This window comes from Myzus persicae, unplaced genomic scaffold (assembly GCF_001856785.1).
Source record: "Myzus persicae strain clone G006 unplaced genomic scaffold, MPER_G0061.0, whole genome shotgun sequence".
Taxonomy (NCBI): domain Eukaryota; kingdom Metazoa; phylum Arthropoda; class Insecta; order Hemiptera; family Aphididae; genus Myzus; species Myzus persicae.
In genome coordinates, this window is record NW_019102643.1 from 194,975 (window position 1) to 212,310 (window position 17,336).

Sequence of the window (17,336 nt, forward strand, 5' to 3'; positions counted from 1 at the left end):
GCTAATAACCTCTTAGTTGATGCCATAAACAATTAATGAAAAAAAAAATCTTAAGTTGTTTTCTGGGAAAATTGAAAATGTGTAAAGGCTGCATTCCTCATTGAATAAAACGTTGGTATATTTAAGTTTTTACATTTTTGTGATGACGAGAAATGGCAAGGGCCAGGTCAAAATGTAGATTTCCCGGGCCAAAATGTTGCCCCAATCCGCCATTGGGTCAATCGCTCTATAGTGAGAATAGCATTTTGCGATGTTGTACATATTGTTTATAACAAATATGCTTCCAAAGTCTAAATCTATAATGCTTATCTTCTAATGCAGTAGATAACCATAATACCTAACAATGGGCAACATTTTGTGAAATTATATCTGCAACAAGCTTAAAATATTGGCTTTTTTAAATTACACAGAAATCATTGATCTAGAAAACTGAAAAGCTCGGTATTGTATTAAGTTTCTTCACAAACAACTTTTATCTTTTTTTGAAAGATAATAAATTAATTCTTCAAAATATAAATACTTGAATTAATTTAAAATCAAGAATGGAACTCAAGGATTTGACTAACAAGCTACCATTGGACAATATGATGTGACTAGCAACAAAATTAAACTAGGTATTGTGAGGAGTTTACCAATTGCGCTTAAAATGACCTTTTAAAATACAAATTGCACTCTGTATTTTTTGGGTCGATATACCAATTGCGCTCTGTATTTTTTGGGTCGATATGCCAATTGCGCTATGTCTTTTTTTGGGTTGATAGACCAATTGCGCTCAGTTGTTTTTAGGATTTATATTATTTTTTAAATACACGTTAATATTAATAATAATTGTACAATATAAATCTATACCAAATTATACACATAGATACAAGTCAATAATACATAATTAATATACATAAAAATATAAAAATATAATTACAATTTATGTTTCCATTTAATGTTTTTTATATTTTACTGTAATAATATGAAACTGGTTTTAAAAATTCTTGGCAAGTAATTTTTCCGGATTTGTATTTCTCAATAATAGATTCTATGGCCACTTTTTTCACTAAATACGCTCGGTTTGGTGTATATTTATCTTCTTCAGTACTGTTTATTGCAGTATAGGTAAGTGTTGGTTTGTGTTTCTATAATTGCTTTTAGAAAGACAAAAATATTTGGATGTGAGGAATAAAAATTTGATGAAAACCTTCACATGCATTGGTTAGGTTAGGTTACGTACGTTCAAAGCTTATTGTATTCGATGCCCACAGTATGGGAGGGAATGTAGAGGTTGATGATATATCATTTTCAACGATATAGTCAGTGAATTTAGTAACATTTGAATTCGTTGGCTAAATTGTCATTAATTCATTTATAAAAACATCCTCCACTTCATTGTGTGGAAAAAGTGACAAGCCAAAAATTAAATGTAGCCATTTTCCTATTTCAGAATCTATGTTTTTATACTCAGCTTATAGTCCATATCTTTGGATATTCCTCCACTAAGCTTGTGTGAAATGAAACCTACAACCTACCAGAGTTATTGAAGGCCAAACTTTTTAAACAACAAAATGAATAGCTTGTTCAAAATCGGCAACGACTGTTTTTGGACTAAAATAAAGGTTAAAAGTTGCACATTTACTGTGTATATTCATATGTAACTTTTTCCGCCGTGTAGTAACTTACATATGCCCATGCAAAAATAAGGAACCTACAATATAAGTAGCGCAATTGGTGTACTGACCTAAAATTTAAGCGGCGCAATTGGTATACTGACCTAAAATACAAATATTGTTTTAGGCGCAACTGGTCCATGCCCGTATTGTGCAGCCAAACAAATTTAAAACTGTGCATGAGCAGGATGTATATATTTTATGTTAAAACAACTAAAATTAAAAGGTATTGAAAAATTTAAAAAAAAATGCAATTTACCTAATCAAAGTATTTTATTACTCACTTATTAAATTAATCATAAAACATACATATTTTTATAAAAATACATAAGAAACATTTATTTTACAAACAATATAATTATAATATTACACTAAGAATGTTAATTTAACAAGTTAACTCTTTCCTGTAAATTCTAAATTCTAAGTCTAACTTTTAAAAACCAAGCAATTATTTTATTATACTTCAATTTTTTTTTTATCTTAGAGATTATAGTCCATCATTAAAAACTTGATAAAAAAATTAAATTGATATTCTAACTTAACTAATAATCCATATGCTCAATATTTGTTTAATATGTATAAACATTTTACAATGCCATGTTGGCTAACATTTACCCTAAGATGTTACAGTCATAATTAAAAACCAATTTGTGTACATTTATAATTGTATAATGAACAAAAAAAATAAATTTATTTATTTACTAAATCTTTAGTATCTTAAGTTAATTGTTGTATAATCATGAATTACAGTTTTCTATACTTAAATGGCTAATAAGATGAAGCATTTATTACCCCTAAACATAATTTATGTATACATTTTAACATTATTGAGTTTTGGAGAAAAAAAAATTATAAAATGTATATAATTTGAAAATAGACTTCTGTATTTTAGTGAAATGTGAGTTATAAAAACCAAGTTATAAATTTTTGACCAAAAAATGTGGTATATGAATCTAGTAAAATTTCATACATGGGAAAGACAAATATTTATTTATTAAATAATGCAGTATGAACTGCATCTAAATCATAACCGACATAAGCTGATGGTTTATACAAATCAGCACCACGTGTAGGCATTCTACGACTTGTTCTAAAAAAAAATATTATTTAAAGTCAATGTTCTCTTTTTCTTTCAAAAAATGACCTACAGTGACACAAACCCCTTAATGAAACAGTTAAATAAATAATTTTTTTAATATTGATTATTTACCCAGATACAGATATTGGTCCAGTGTTAGAACCAGCATTCCTCACCATGTCACATTTCATAGGCCTGCCATCCAGCTGTCGGTTGTGATATACATCTACTGCTTGGATAGCATCAGCACGACGATTGTAAATCACTTCAGCAACACCAGGTCGAATCACTTTGGAATCTAATAAATCCCCTATGTCTGCAAAAAGTTCCTAAATAAAACAAACAATATTCGAGTTAGTCACAGATTTATGTAATTATAAAAATGACAGGGATTTTATTATATACATGGAATTTTTATATAAATATAACATACTATTATATTTGTATACACATATATTTTTTGATAAATATAATGATTACAATATGTTAAAATATGATTTTGAATATTTATACATACTCTTATATCTTCACACGTCACAGATGGTTCTAAGTTAGATATAATAATTTTATGGCCTATAGGTGGTCGAGAACGCTTAGCTAAGGCTACTTGATGAGAGTCCAATCTTGAACGCAATGTTTCACTCAACCCTCTGTGATTCCTAAAAAAAAAATAAATTATCAATTCGTGTTTAGTCATGTTATCATTTAAAAAGCAATAAAATTTAATGTTAAAATTACATTTCAAATTTGTAACAACTAATCGAGTTCTTAACGCGTAAAAAATAATAATTAAATAAAATAATTTAAATGTATAAAAAAAACTACTAACACTTTTTAATAACTTGCTGATATTTCAATCAAAAGAATTCATTTTTTCAAATTAAGAGCGAATTAATCACCTCATATTTATTGTTTATACGGTAGAAAAATTGAATAAATATTAATTTTATCATTTACTTGTGTTTTCATTGGATGCTTAAGGAAAACAACTGATCCAATTTACAAGGAACCGGTTTTCATAAAATCTGTTTTTGTATTCTTATTAAAATATATAAATATGATATAGTTATTTATAATCATAATTTATCACAGCAATAAATTTAAATATAGTTATATTTTGAATACCATTTGAGTATTTTTGCGGATTTAAGTAGTGATGGATTCTTTTCAGAATATAACACTGTTGAAAATCTATTTGATTGGTTCTACATAACCGAATAGTAGTTTTTCATAACATAGTCGGATTAACTATAAAAAAGTTTGATAGTGCAAACCACTAGTTCTATTGAATTTTTAACCGATAATCATTTAATCTATTTTTAAATTAATTAATTTTACCTTGAATTTCTATCCGATAAATCATCTTGATATCCATCATGATTGAACATTGCGTTTCCAACATTCCGTCTCATTACCTACAGAAAATTTAAAAATGAATTTTGATTTTAAATTTTATATTGGTATTTCTTATTTACTGGGGTTGGAGAGTATCTGTTTGTATCTTCCCATTCCATTGAATCTTCGTAATCCATTGCCATAGGTCTATTATATGGTTTATCATTAACTCTCATTGGTCTGGTAGGACGCTCTGACGGTCGTCTCATGGGCTGTGTGTTTGGTATTGGACGTCTCGACATTCTCATATCCCGTCTCACTGGTCTAACTTCTTCAATAGGTCTGTCACCTTACAATAAACATATGCTCAGTAAAAAATTAAGAAATGAAAAAAAAATAAAAATGTTACTTCTAAATGTATTCAGCTCTGAATTGAAAGTGTTACTACTGCGTCTTTTTTCTACACTATCAAAACGTCCTTGATTTACAGAAGGTAATCTGTCTGGTCGCCTATCTCTAAAACTAGAATGATGTGAAGATGCTCTTTCATCCAATATAGACTTGACAGTAAGAATACCACGGCGGTCAATTTTTACACGACCTAAGTTATTGGAATGTCCTCTTGATGTACCCATATTTTGTATTGCCTAAAATAAAAAATCAATTAAAATGTTAATCAGAGATTAAATGTAGAACTATAGTCTACAAAATGCGAGCTCTACCCATTATGCGCCAAGTATCAGGTTTTTAGTACCTTGTAGTTATCAATTCATATTATAATACATTGAACACCTTGTGTTTATAGCCACAAATACAGCAAGTAATAGCAGAGCGACAGTACATGTCAAGTGACAATGGTTACAACAGTGAGTATGAAAAATTGACCACTCATTTTTAACATCCGCAAATTTTTCTTAACTTATCTTACTTTGTTAATCTCTTATAACATAGTATTAATAAACAAAGTCACTATCAAATGTATCAATTGTTTGTCGTTAGTTCAAAATAAAAAAATGATTTATTCAAGGGTTTTTAGTTTATAAGTTTTAATTTTAAAAGTTCGATTTTGAACCAAAAGATTTAACCATGATGTAAAAAATAACAGATTATAACTAATAAGTTCGCCAATCAGCTTGAACATAGCCAAAATAATGAACTTTATATTTATGGCATTTTCAGGAAGGTACATTAAAAAACATGTCATTTCTATAGCAAAAAATCAATGTTTGATTATATTTATTTATTTTATTAGCTAATACCTATTAACACAGTTATCTACTTAACCCAATACATGGTTCAAGACAAAAGTGTGTACAGTTAAACAATCAGATTAAAAAAAAATTCAAGTATGAAGTCCCAACCAACAAAAATTAATTTTATTGTTGTATGGGTAAATGTTATATACCTATTTATAATTTGATAGTATATTTAAATATACCAGATGTGTGATCTGTGTTGTGTCAGTAATATAAGTTTTACAAACAACTTTTTCACTTTAAAAAGATAGCAGTCACTAAAGGAGTCTTAAAAAAATATAACTAGGAATATACTATCCAAAAAGACAAAATATCAAGGAACTTAAAAATGAACTAGTCAGCGTAACAAATAACAAAAATTAAAAAAATTACAACTGTTAGCAATATAACTTCAGAACTTCTACCTAGGTGAAGGAAATGATAAGATATTTTAAATGTATAAACAAATAATAATGACTTCTATTGAGTATTGTATAATGATATTGATAATTTTCAATATAAAACACCTCATATTTGATTAATTATTATAGTCTTAAACTCTATAATAAGTGTAATTTTTCTATTTAACTACAACTCATTTTCAATAATAGTACCTAATTAGGGGTTATTAAAATATTAACCAACAGTTACTTACATCATAAGATGTTGAGTGTAAACGACGTTCCTGAATCTTTTCGCGAGCATCCTTTTGTTTTGTTAACTTTTGTCTAGCATCTACCAGCACTGTTGGTTTTTCTAATGCCTTTTGCAAAAGTTTAACACGAGCATCAACCACATTCATTGCTACTCTAGTATTATTCTTTGACATCATATTTTTATTGTTAAGTTTGCCATTCGTAGAGTGTTTTTGAATGGCTCTTAAACGTTTCACCTTGGCTGCTTTATTGGCTGCTGCTACACGTAAACGATTACGAGTGCCACCTTGCAAAAGAGCTTGAACAGCTCTAGTACGTCTAGAACACAATTGTGAAAAATATCACCAATTCTTGATTTCAGGCATTTTTGTTTTACATATATTTCTTTGCGCCATTAAATATTAATCACCATATACTATAAGCTGATGAGTCTATAACAGCACAGGAAATAGTGTACACAAATAGTTTAAATTTACCCTGATTGGCCATTTTGTGGTCTCTTTCCTTTTATGAACTTCATATTATTATCTCCTCGTTGTTGAAACCGAATACCAACGTCCTGTTGTTTTGGAAAACTGAATTAAGACTCCACAAATCTACGATCATTGACCATGTGGACAAAAACGAAAAACGACAAAGCGGGAGTCGCATTCGCGTAAAAATAAAAAACTGTGAAATTCTATTTCTATAAATCGGCTTAGAAACAAAAATACTAACTTAGGAAAATGTACATTTGCAATGGTTGTTACTTGAACTTATATTTTGATAGATCCAAATTAATAAATTACATAAACAACACGAATAGAGAGCAGTGTGGCCAATAAAACCAACAATTTATTAAATGTACTTAAAGCAATTCAGTGTCCAGTAAAGGACGGACAAGGTACTTTAAAGGCTACTTTAAAGGTTACTCAATAAAACTGTTCTCTTGGTTAGGTGCATGGTATTGGGCTAGTCGTGGATAGGTTCGAATCCTCGAAACTATTGGCACACAAGCCAAAGCTATTAGTTTCGAAAATCAGAGTAAACCGTAATACATTTTCTATGCACGTAACGGCCAACCTGGACGTCTTGAACAGCATTGCATTGCAATAACAAAACGAAGTACCGTCAATGATAATTTAATGATAACGTGATAACACTGATTACTGGGTATATTATTCAATATTCATAATTCATAACAAATAACAATTTTTCATTTAAATTTTTTTACTTTAAACTACTTATTTTTGAATTATTATTGATTATTTTTTAATCTTTCTTTTCGGTTTCGTTTGAAATTATTTTTATTTTTATATACACACATAATTATTTATTTAACATTTACTCAAAAATGTAAAAGGTTATGATGAATAAAATGGAGTGGGTCTCAGTTACTTTTTATAGTGGTTTTCTAAGGTAAAAACCTTAATGTTAAACCTAATGATTAATGATTGTGTTAAGCTCTTGATTGGCAATGAATATGAACGGTAATTTTTGGCGACGGGAGTCTTCTGTTTGTACGGCAGATGAAGTGCAATATCCAAGGATGGTAGCTGACGAGCGGCTTGCTTATTGGGCTCATTGTCATAACTATCAATTAAGGGACAAGATAGGTGAAGGTTCATTTGGAAAAGTTTTCAAAGCCTTACACACCACAACTAACTCAATAGTTGCCTTTAAATTTATTTTCAAGGTACAGACAGGTTCACCAGTTGAATGCTTGTTCCCTCATTTTTTTGTTTTTAATTTTAATTAAAATATTTCTTTTGATTAAGCTTGACAAACTAAAAACCTTACAACAAGAAGTTGACATTCAACAGAAATTACACCATCCAAACATTGTCAAAATGATCGAGTCATTTGGAAATGAAAATGGGGTAGGATATTAAATATTTTTGTTTGTTTACATAACTCTTCAAACCCTAAATCTACAAGTCATACGGATAATTGATAACATAATAACATAAATAACTAACAGTAAGTCTCATTTCAGCTGACACACTAGTGTTGGTTTAAGACGAGATCCTTATTGATCTCACATCAACATAACACACAGTACTATACAATGGACACCAGCAAAATGTTGATAGCTGAAATGAGATTACTGTCACCAATAAATAGTTAACTGGTGTAATATCGGTGCTTATATTTTTTTATTTTATTGCGCTAGATTGCCTTAGTTATGGAGTTTGTGCCTCGATCACTTAAAGAAATCATAGAAACTGAAGGTATACTGAGTGAAGAAAGAACACAAGTGATCATATGTCATCTTGTATCAGCTTTGCACTATTTACATCAGAAAAATATTTTACACAGGTACGTACATTTATTAATAGTTTTTTTTTTTTTTAACACAATACTGTACTAAATAATTTTGATATTTAGGGATTTAAAACCACCAAATGTTTTATTGGACAACAATGATGTTGCCAAATTATGTGATTTTGGTTTAGCAAGGTTTATGTTAACTGGTACTCAAGTATTAACTCAAGCATCACTCAAAGGAACCCCTCTGTATATGGCTCCTGAAGTGATAAATTCTCCTGTTATACCTCCAATATACAACCATAATGCAGATTTATGGTATACATCGATGATTTATTATAAAGTAAATACTGTTTATACATTTATATCAATTATTAATTTAGGTCATTGGGATGTATAGCATATCATTTACTTTGTGGTAAACCTCCATTTGATACAAAATGTTTGATGCATTTAGTTCAAATGATGAAAGACCAACCAATAGTTTGGCCAGATACTGTGTCAGTTGTTTGTCAAAACTTTTTAGAACAGTTATTGCAAAAAAATCCGTTACAAAGATTAACGTGGCCTGGCCTATTAGACCACGAATTTTTAAAAAACAAAGTGTACATGATAGATATGGATCAAAACGAGGAAATAGATTTCTCAACAGAATTTGATGATATTGTGTCACCCTTAAACTCAATGAAAATAAATGAAGAGGAAGAATTAGAAGTAGAAGAGGAAGAAGGAGACAAGGAACCCTCGGATTCTTCTACTGGTCATGATTTTACATCTATAGAAGACACGTATTACTTTTTCATGATTTTATGTAAAATAAAAGTACTCTTTGATATTTTAGAATCAATAGGACTGATTTTTTTATAGAACTGAAGAAGACTTGCGTTCAAGTCAGTCTGGATGGTGTTCTGAAACTTGTCAAGAGTTGGATGTGGGTTGTGATAAAACTAACTCAACGACCGATAATACAAATTCTAATGATTTTATGAGTGAAGAATGGATTGTATTTCTACGACAAAGTGCTTCTGAAGTATAATTTTAATTATTATCTAAATAAGTTATAATTCATACAATGTTATTTTGTTTTCAAGGTTGTTTCTGGGAATGTAACATCTATGACTCAAAAAAGTTTTATTCTAGTAGTACTGTCTCCTTTAAAAAGTGGTACCATGTCTTCCAAATTATTACAGTATGTTGTTACTGTTTTAGCAATACCTTTTGTTACTCCAAATATTCAACAAACTGAGAAAGACTTAATAACTCAAGTATTTATAATTATTTAAAATCATTTATTGTTTTTATATTAATATGTTGTGTTTGTTGTAGGTTTATATTGAAACTAAAGTCATTCCGTGTTTAATGCAAGCATTTTCTAATGCTATCAAATCTCCTGCTCGTAACTGTGTATCACCTGTACCACCTGATAGTATTGGCATTCAAGAATTAGGCAGTCTAGAATCGGTGCTTCTGTTAGTAGAAGGATTATGCTTAGATAAACCTTATGAATGTCTTAAACAATTTACTGAGAGTATCTATTTTTTGAAAATTCTACCTCTATTACAAAAATGCTTATCATTGAGTCATGGTAATACACATTTGGTTACTAATACACTTGCTGTATTAATATTAACTTTATTATATTTGCCATGCAACATTAATTTAGTGCAAGACATAGTTCTCGGAAAACATTTGGAAGGTACTGAAATTGTTTTTATTTATTTATCTAATAGTGTATTATTATATTTTGATATAAAACCAAAATATTTATGTTTCAGGTAGGATTTCAAATGTCGAACTACATAAATTGCTTAGAAACAATGAAGACCCGTCCATAAGAGAAAGGACATGTGTTCTTTTATTACATATGACTAGAATAAATCCAAATTGTCTTTTTGAAATTTGGCATCAAACTCTTACCAATGATATTGAATTTTTAAAAAGTGATCCATGTCCCAATGTTGTCCAGGTACATACAAATTAAGATTATTATTTATTCCTATTTAAAATGTAATTTAATGTTTTCCTAAGGTAAAAATATAGACTTCAATGTTAATTTACTTAAAGTTAGGCAATCATTTACAAAGGTCTATATAATTTGCAAAAGAAAATTTTAATAATTAAAATCAAATAGGTTTTCCTATGAGGCTTTGTATGGTTTTGTATGATTTTATATTTTATTATTTGAAAAATGATAAAGTAATTTTTTCAATTCATACCGACCCGATTATAAGCTCTACTAATTTACGGTATCATTGAAATCTACAATTTAAGTGTTATGCAAAATGGCATGTGAAAGTATATCACAGCAAATCGGTTTATACAACTTACCCTTAGACACAGTCAATGTCCAAATGTTACAATTAATAACATACCTATCCAACCTATCAATGCTGTTAAATATTTAGGATTAAATCCTTGACCAAAAATTAACTTGGAACAAACATATAGAAACTAAAAGATTAATCCTTAACGCTTGATCAAGATCGCTAAAAACACTATTATCAAAAAATAAATTTACTAGCTTAAAAACCAAACTACTTGTTTACAAAACTGTCCTAAAGTCAATATGGACATATGGATTAAAACTCTGGGGATCCGTCAAAAAATCAAATTTAAACAAAATTCAAGTCTTTCAGAATATTACACTTAGAAAAATCACTAATGGTCCCTTCTTTGCCTTTAATTTAACTCTCCACCAAGATTTAGGTATCTTCCTGTTGTAACTGAAGTGAAACTTTTTTACAAACGTTTTTTACAACAGACTTGAAAATCACCCTAACCCACTAATAAAAGAGCTACATACCCTCTCACTCCCTTTAAATTCACATTGTAGACTCAAAAGGAGATATTGTCATGACCATTTAAATTAAATATCCCTCCTCCCTAAACATCATGTCAAGTAACTAAGTAAGTGCCACTAATGGGTGGCTTCTTATTCAAACAATCCATGTCTTAACTCTTATCCTATACTCTTATTGTACAAAATGTATAGATTGTGTATGTGCACTTGCAAAATAAAAATAATTTGAAATAATTTTTTTAATCTGTATTTTATGTTTAATTATTATTTAACACTGAGTAGAGTGATGTAAATGAGTTATTGGAAACTTTTTCACCCACCCTCAAAAATATTAAAATAAAAACAAATTATACATAAAATAAAATGTTCGTCATATTTTTTAATTTATAACTTTGAAAAATTTATAAGTAATAATAAAAATAAAATTAATTATACAAATATAATATACTAGTTATAATTTCTAGGTTAATTTTAATTGTATTGTTATTTTATTTTTTTAAATTTTTATTTTTAAATTTAAATAATTTAAATACTATAATATTTATAGAACCATAATCTACAGATTATTTCATTTGAAATATGCTAGTAAAGCAGCAGTTATAAAATATTTGCTCTAGTTTCTTAATTTCTTAATTTAACATTAAGTGTTCAATACCAATATTATTATTGTTCTAGGCTGCTGTTTATACATCTGAACTATTGAAAAAAACACAATTCTACCAAGTGGAAACAGAACAATGAGAATATATAATCATAATTAAATCAGACATTATGATTGTTTTTATTTGAAGTATTATGATAAATTATTTTATACTGTATATGTATATAAAGTGAAAAAGTTTAATTTAATTAAGGATTGAGCATTAAGAATAGTGATAAATAATAAGTAGCAATAATAGTTATTTAAATATAAATAATTTTTGTTTAATGTTTAAATTTATGACGAAAATACAATATGCTAAATAGTCATAATAATTAAATCATTTGTTTTTATATACTCATAACTCATAAGCAAGATAATAGATGTAACAAATGAAATATGATGTAAATTATATAATAATAGTAACATCCATATGGGTTTGTTCACCAAAAATAACAGGTATATAAGGCCAACACTTATTACAGATAAGATTAACTGTTTTTTAATATTATGCAAAACTACTCGAAGGAAAATATAGGACAAAAATATAAGATAATATTTATATAGTTTTTAAAGACAAGTGTTTATTCTAACAGGAATATTATTGGGACCTAAATCAAATATTCCACAGCATGCCATAATGATTTCCCCACCTAATACATTTTCAAGTACATTCAAATCATAATTTATTTAGTTTCATAACATGATTATAAAAATTGTATGTTTCTTATTAAATAGCTTATTCTCTCATGGTAATTCACCAACATCACAACAAACATGCAACTATTTATAAACATAATCGTTATTATACTAAAAGGTACAGCCATGTGTGTTACTTTTAATACTGTTTATTCTTGATATTAGATCTGAGTATTTAATAAATCGGTCCATCTCCCACTTAATACCTATTATATCCAACTAAATATTATGTTAATTCGACATCTTATATTTAATTTTTGTTTTCCTTGAGTATATATGTTTTCTTGTCATTCCTTTTCACATTTCACACTTTCAAATTTTTTTCTTTTTTATAATTTTGTAATATCCTAATACATCCAATTTTGTGATTATATTCCTTAACCACCCTATCTTACACTACAGCAGGTATACTTCGGAGTGACATTTTATTTAGTTTTGATTTTTTTTAAATTTAAACTCAGAAGTTATTGATGTACCTATGCATATAAGACAAACTTGAAAATAATCTTTTATAAATCCAGGGTATGCCCTATTATCTTGACCGCTTTATTCACAGCATAGGTGGATTAACATTATGTAATAATTTTATTACTTTTCAATCTTAAAACAACGCTTATAAATTAATGAGCTTATCACAAGTACCTATATTTTTTGAGAATACGTCAGTTATTGATCTGACCATTATATTTTATCTTAAGTGTTCCAGCTTAGACTATTAACACTATAAACACTTCAAATTAAATATTCAAATGTGAAATTGCAAAGCAAAAAATCCGATTACTTTATAATTCACAGATAGGAATACGTGGCAATATGTGTACATAAAAAGTATTAGAAAAATTATCTGGTTATTATGAAAAGTATAATAGATAAGGGATTTTAAGTTGGCAATTTTTTCGCAAAAAAATAATGAACAATAATAATTTTTTAATTTTTTAATAACCATTAAAAAATATATCTTAAATACAGGCATCCAAGTAAAAATAACATTATTTTAATGAAATATACTGGTTATATCTTGTCAATGATGTTAGCTATAATTATTTGGCATGTTTTTAGTATCTGTTTTATTATAATATGCTAAACTATAATCAGAATTGTTGTATGATCCCAGAAATAAAGGACCAAATCTGTATTTTGACCATCTAAACATTTTTCCATATTTTGTTGTTTAATTAGTAATTATTACAAGTTAAATCAAACTATACTTTTTCAGCACATAGTCAAAACTTATTTCAAAATATATTTTTCAATGACAATATCAACTATATAAATATAATTACATTCAACAAGAGGCAGGATTATGTGGTACCTACCTATAAATTAAAATATTATATAGATTACAGATTGTATAGACCTACAGTTTCCTTATTTTATATTTTTATTAAATGTTTTATAATAATTCGGTACAATTTTTAAGTAATACCTACCTATATTAAAAAACTGCATATTTTGGGTTTTTTAAAGTATATGTTCAATCAAACAATTTTCGGTCGAATAAAATGTTTTAGATTCATTCCTATTTATTATTTTGTTTTGCTTCAATAGACACATTTTAATATTTTCAACTAAGAGAGCTGAGATAGTAACTACTGTAATAGTACTGTAGTACTATATAATACTATTGGTACCTACTTACACTTGAATGTTAAACACTTGACAATGATAATTGATAACTAATATATTAAAGTCTGATAGTTACACTTATATATGATATAGGTATAATATATACGATTAATACACTATTACACTAATAGTGGCAATAATGCAATAGTAGAAAACATACCTAATGACTTATCTATTATTTTATCAGATATTTTAATATTAAAGAAAACATTTCGTGGATTCAAGTGCCAATTGGCAATTGGATTCTTACTAGGTACTTTATTTTTTTAAATACATGTCGAATTTCAGGTATTTTTAAGACCTAAAAATGAAGGTTTTTATTCAGGTGTGGAAATACCGAATAGGTACTTTTAAATTATAATGTATTTCTGTATTATAGGTAGGTACCTATTTGTGAAAAATATTATTTACTTAACGTAATGTTTCTAAACATTTTTCAACATACTTACTATTGTGTACTTACTACCTAGCTATTAATTTATAATTTAAATAGACATTTACTACTTAGATTAGATTAACCGACGTACTGGAGTGGAAATTGGATGATAAAGTGATGCGAGATATGAGCGGTCAACCCTGAAGGCCTGAACTCTCTCTCGGATTTTTGCCCGTGTTAGGTACCTATACCATATTATTAGCGTTTAATGGTGTGAACACGTATTATTGATTGGATTTTGTAGATTAGACCTACAATGTAAAATTGTGCATTATTATAAATGTATTGATACATTTTATGGTGGTATTTATATTGTTATTTTATGATGGGGTAGGCACCTATCTATTCACGATTTACCTTCATAGGTATACTTCAAAAGGCTTCAGGTTATAAATTCAAATATACCAATATGTATAATAGTCCACATATCTCAAATTATTGCTTGTTTTTTAACTAAAAATATACAACAATATATTGTCATTTACAGAATCGTATTAAGAACACTTACTCACACACGTCACACATTCATATGCCATACTCAAAGCACATGTGGCACTTACTTTAGGGGGGTTAAACTCCCATGAGTAAGGCTCTAACCCCTCCACCAGTTATGCAACTGGTAAGTAGCTATGTACATAAAATATAATTATTATATGATCTCCTCGATCTACACTTGAACAGTTAACCATAATAAACACGGTAAAAGCACATTATCATTTTCAGAAGGATTCGAGATAAAATTCAATAGATAGGTACCACCTAACTATCTATTTATCAACTGATTATGAAAAATTTAAATTTCAAAAATGATTTTGTATATGATTTTGCATCGAACTTTTTCTTTAAACACTGATAGGAAAAAAAATGATTTCCATGAACTAAAAAATGATTTAATACACTTATAGGTGCACTTATACAGTTATACTTACCGAATACATATATATGTATTATACATTTATATACATATAGTTAATTAAATTTATTTACAACTCTTGAGCAATAATATCAAATGGCAAATGTAGGTACCTACTTATCTAAATTTATTATATCAAATTATCCGTATAAGCATTCTCTCACCTAAAAAATTATTTTGTTTTGGTAAAATAAGACTGAGAGGTGGGAAACTGTGAAGTAAGTACCTATACATTTGTTCCAATTTATAGATAATATAGGTTTATGTCATAAAAGCATAATCCGTTCAAATTTCTTGAATGTTTATTCAAAAACAATGGAACGCGTTTATTAAGTATTTAAGTACGATTTTAAAACAAAACTTTGAATTTAAAGTGTTGGGACAAATCAAAAAATAATATGCTGATACATTATATATAGTATTATACATTATTATCTGCAGCTCTGTCATAAAATTGTGGTTCACCTATTATATCGCCATATTGGTTGAACGATGAATTTGTTGAGGTGTATACATCATACTTACTCGTATAAGTACATGTTTTCTATTAAAGGTAACACAAAATATTTCAGTTTAGTGACCCCGGATCGACATGGGGGTTTGCGGAAAGAGATAGGGAACACCAAAATTCAAATTATTTGATGATTTTCAAATTTTTAGTTCTTTGTGTTTTTCATCAGCAATACAACCTGCATTTTTTTAAGTAACCGGTATTTTCAATGCAAAATTTGTATAGACCACATTTCTTTAAGTTATTTTGACATCTTAACCATGGCACCAAAACCAACATTGACTGTATGACAACGAGTTAATATTTTAATTTAAATCATTACATTTTTCAACAATTATCCTATATGATATTACAAATACAGCGTATTTTATTTTCAGTCAGTGGCTCTTTGTTATTATGTTAATTTTTATTTTGAAGCCACATATATAGAGGTCAAAATTACTTAAGAAAATTCGCTCTATCTGAGTTTGGTAGGTATTTAAAACACAAGTAATTAAAAAAGGTAAGTTGTATTACGCATGCGCACACTAAAAAACCTAAAATCAGAAAAATAGTCGAAAATGTGTGTTTCTGTATTCCCTATATCTCCTCCCAAAAAAGAGTCACTGGACTGAAATATTTAATATTACCTTTAAAAAGAAACACACTGTACAATGTATATGTCAGTGGTTTTCAAACTGGGTGCCGCGAGTATCCACTAAGTGTGCCTCGGTTTTTCCATAAATTATCGATTGCATTAAATTGTTCGTTTAAAAAGAAGGTCAGTGTGCCGTGAAAATTGTTTGAAGTGTACGGTGTGCAGTGTATAGTAAAAATTTGAAAATCACTGGTGTATGTAGTATATACCAATAATTATCTTTTATCTATCAATCATAATTCATTGATCATAAATTAGGAATACCTTATAACGAATGGGTACAATATCATATAAAATAGACAATAGTTAAAGGTTACTGTAAAGATGGCAGTCCGATACTATACGTATACCTAAGGTATAATTTTGATAGTTGTGACAAAAACACTTGATGAAGATAACACTTGTTTTTCTATAAAGGTTTAGTTCAATCCTATTTTTTTCGAAGGATTTATTTTCCCCTGTGTTGATACTATACTTATTGATATCATAAAGACAGTATGTAACGTCATATACGTAATTATTGATTACCCATAGATAATGTACATAAAGTTTAATCCGGATTAAGAATTTTTAATTTATAAATCGTATACATTGTATTGGTTAAGTATTTAAATAGCCATAGGTATATTTTAATTGTCTCGTATTTAAAGTTTGAACAAAAGAAAATGGGTATTTAATATTTATCATTATTGATCTAATGAAAATAATATATGATATTCAAAACGTAATGTACGCATTTATATGTACCCTTAAGATTAATCACTTAATTTTAAGTGCCTAGTTAGAATTTATATTCTTATAATATTTAATATAGGTACTACTGATATACTTATAATTTATAAGTAATATAGGTAGGTATTATTAGGTA

At 27.9% G+C, this 17,336-nt stretch overlaps 2 protein-coding genes across 7 annotated transcripts; one reads left to right on the plus strand and one right to left on the minus strand.

Annotated features, from left to right (window-relative positions):
* Positions 1 to 2,629: 2,629 nt before the first annotated feature.
* Positions 2,630 to 6,872, minus strand: LOC111032846. Of its 3 annotated transcripts, none has more exons than XM_022313309.1 (8): positions 6,436 to 6,872; positions 5,959 to 6,277; positions 4,478 to 4,715; positions 4,209 to 4,417; positions 4,072 to 4,148; positions 3,251 to 3,392; positions 2,910 to 3,062; positions 2,630 to 2,745 (listed from the first exon to the last, which is right to left on the minus strand). In XM_022313309.1, the coding sequence occupies exons 1-8, from the start codon at positions 6,477 to 6,479 to the stop codon at positions 2,734 to 2,736; spliced, it is 1,194 nt and encodes a 397-aa protein (XP_022169001.1). In that variant the 5' UTR covers positions 6,480 to 6,872; the 3' UTR covers positions 2,630 to 2,733. The 3 variants fall into 3 exon arrangements, with proteins under 3 accessions (XP_022169001.1, XP_022168999.1, XP_022169000.1); XM_022313307.1 differs by having other exon boundaries at positions 2,866 to 3,062; XM_022313308.1 differs by having other exon boundaries at positions 2,694 to 2,799; positions 2,866 to 3,062.
* A 140-nt stretch (positions 6,873 to 7,012) lies between these two features.
* Positions 7,013 to 11,849, plus strand: LOC111032845 (serine/threonine-protein kinase fused). 4 transcript variants are annotated; one of them, XM_022313304.1, is made up of 11 exons: positions 7,013 to 7,634; positions 7,717 to 7,818; positions 8,112 to 8,257; positions 8,327 to 8,524; positions 8,590 to 8,994; positions 9,074 to 9,236; positions 9,298 to 9,471; positions 9,533 to 9,791; positions 9,870 to 9,902; positions 9,982 to 10,172; positions 11,682 to 11,849. In XM_022313304.1, exons 1-11 carry the CDS (start codon positions 7,416 to 7,418, stop codon positions 11,745 to 11,747), a joined length of 1,956 nt encoding a protein of 651 aa, XP_022168996.1. In that variant the 5' UTR covers positions 7,013 to 7,415; the 3' UTR covers positions 11,748 to 11,849. The 4 variants fall into 4 exon arrangements, with proteins under 4 accessions (XP_022168996.1, XP_022168995.1, XP_022168998.1 ...); XM_022313303.1 differs by having other exon boundaries at positions 9,533 to 9,902; XM_022313306.1 differs by lacking the exon at positions 11,682 to 11,849 and having other exon boundaries at positions 9,986 to 10,163.
* Positions 11,850 to 17,336: the final 5,487 nt, after the last annotated feature.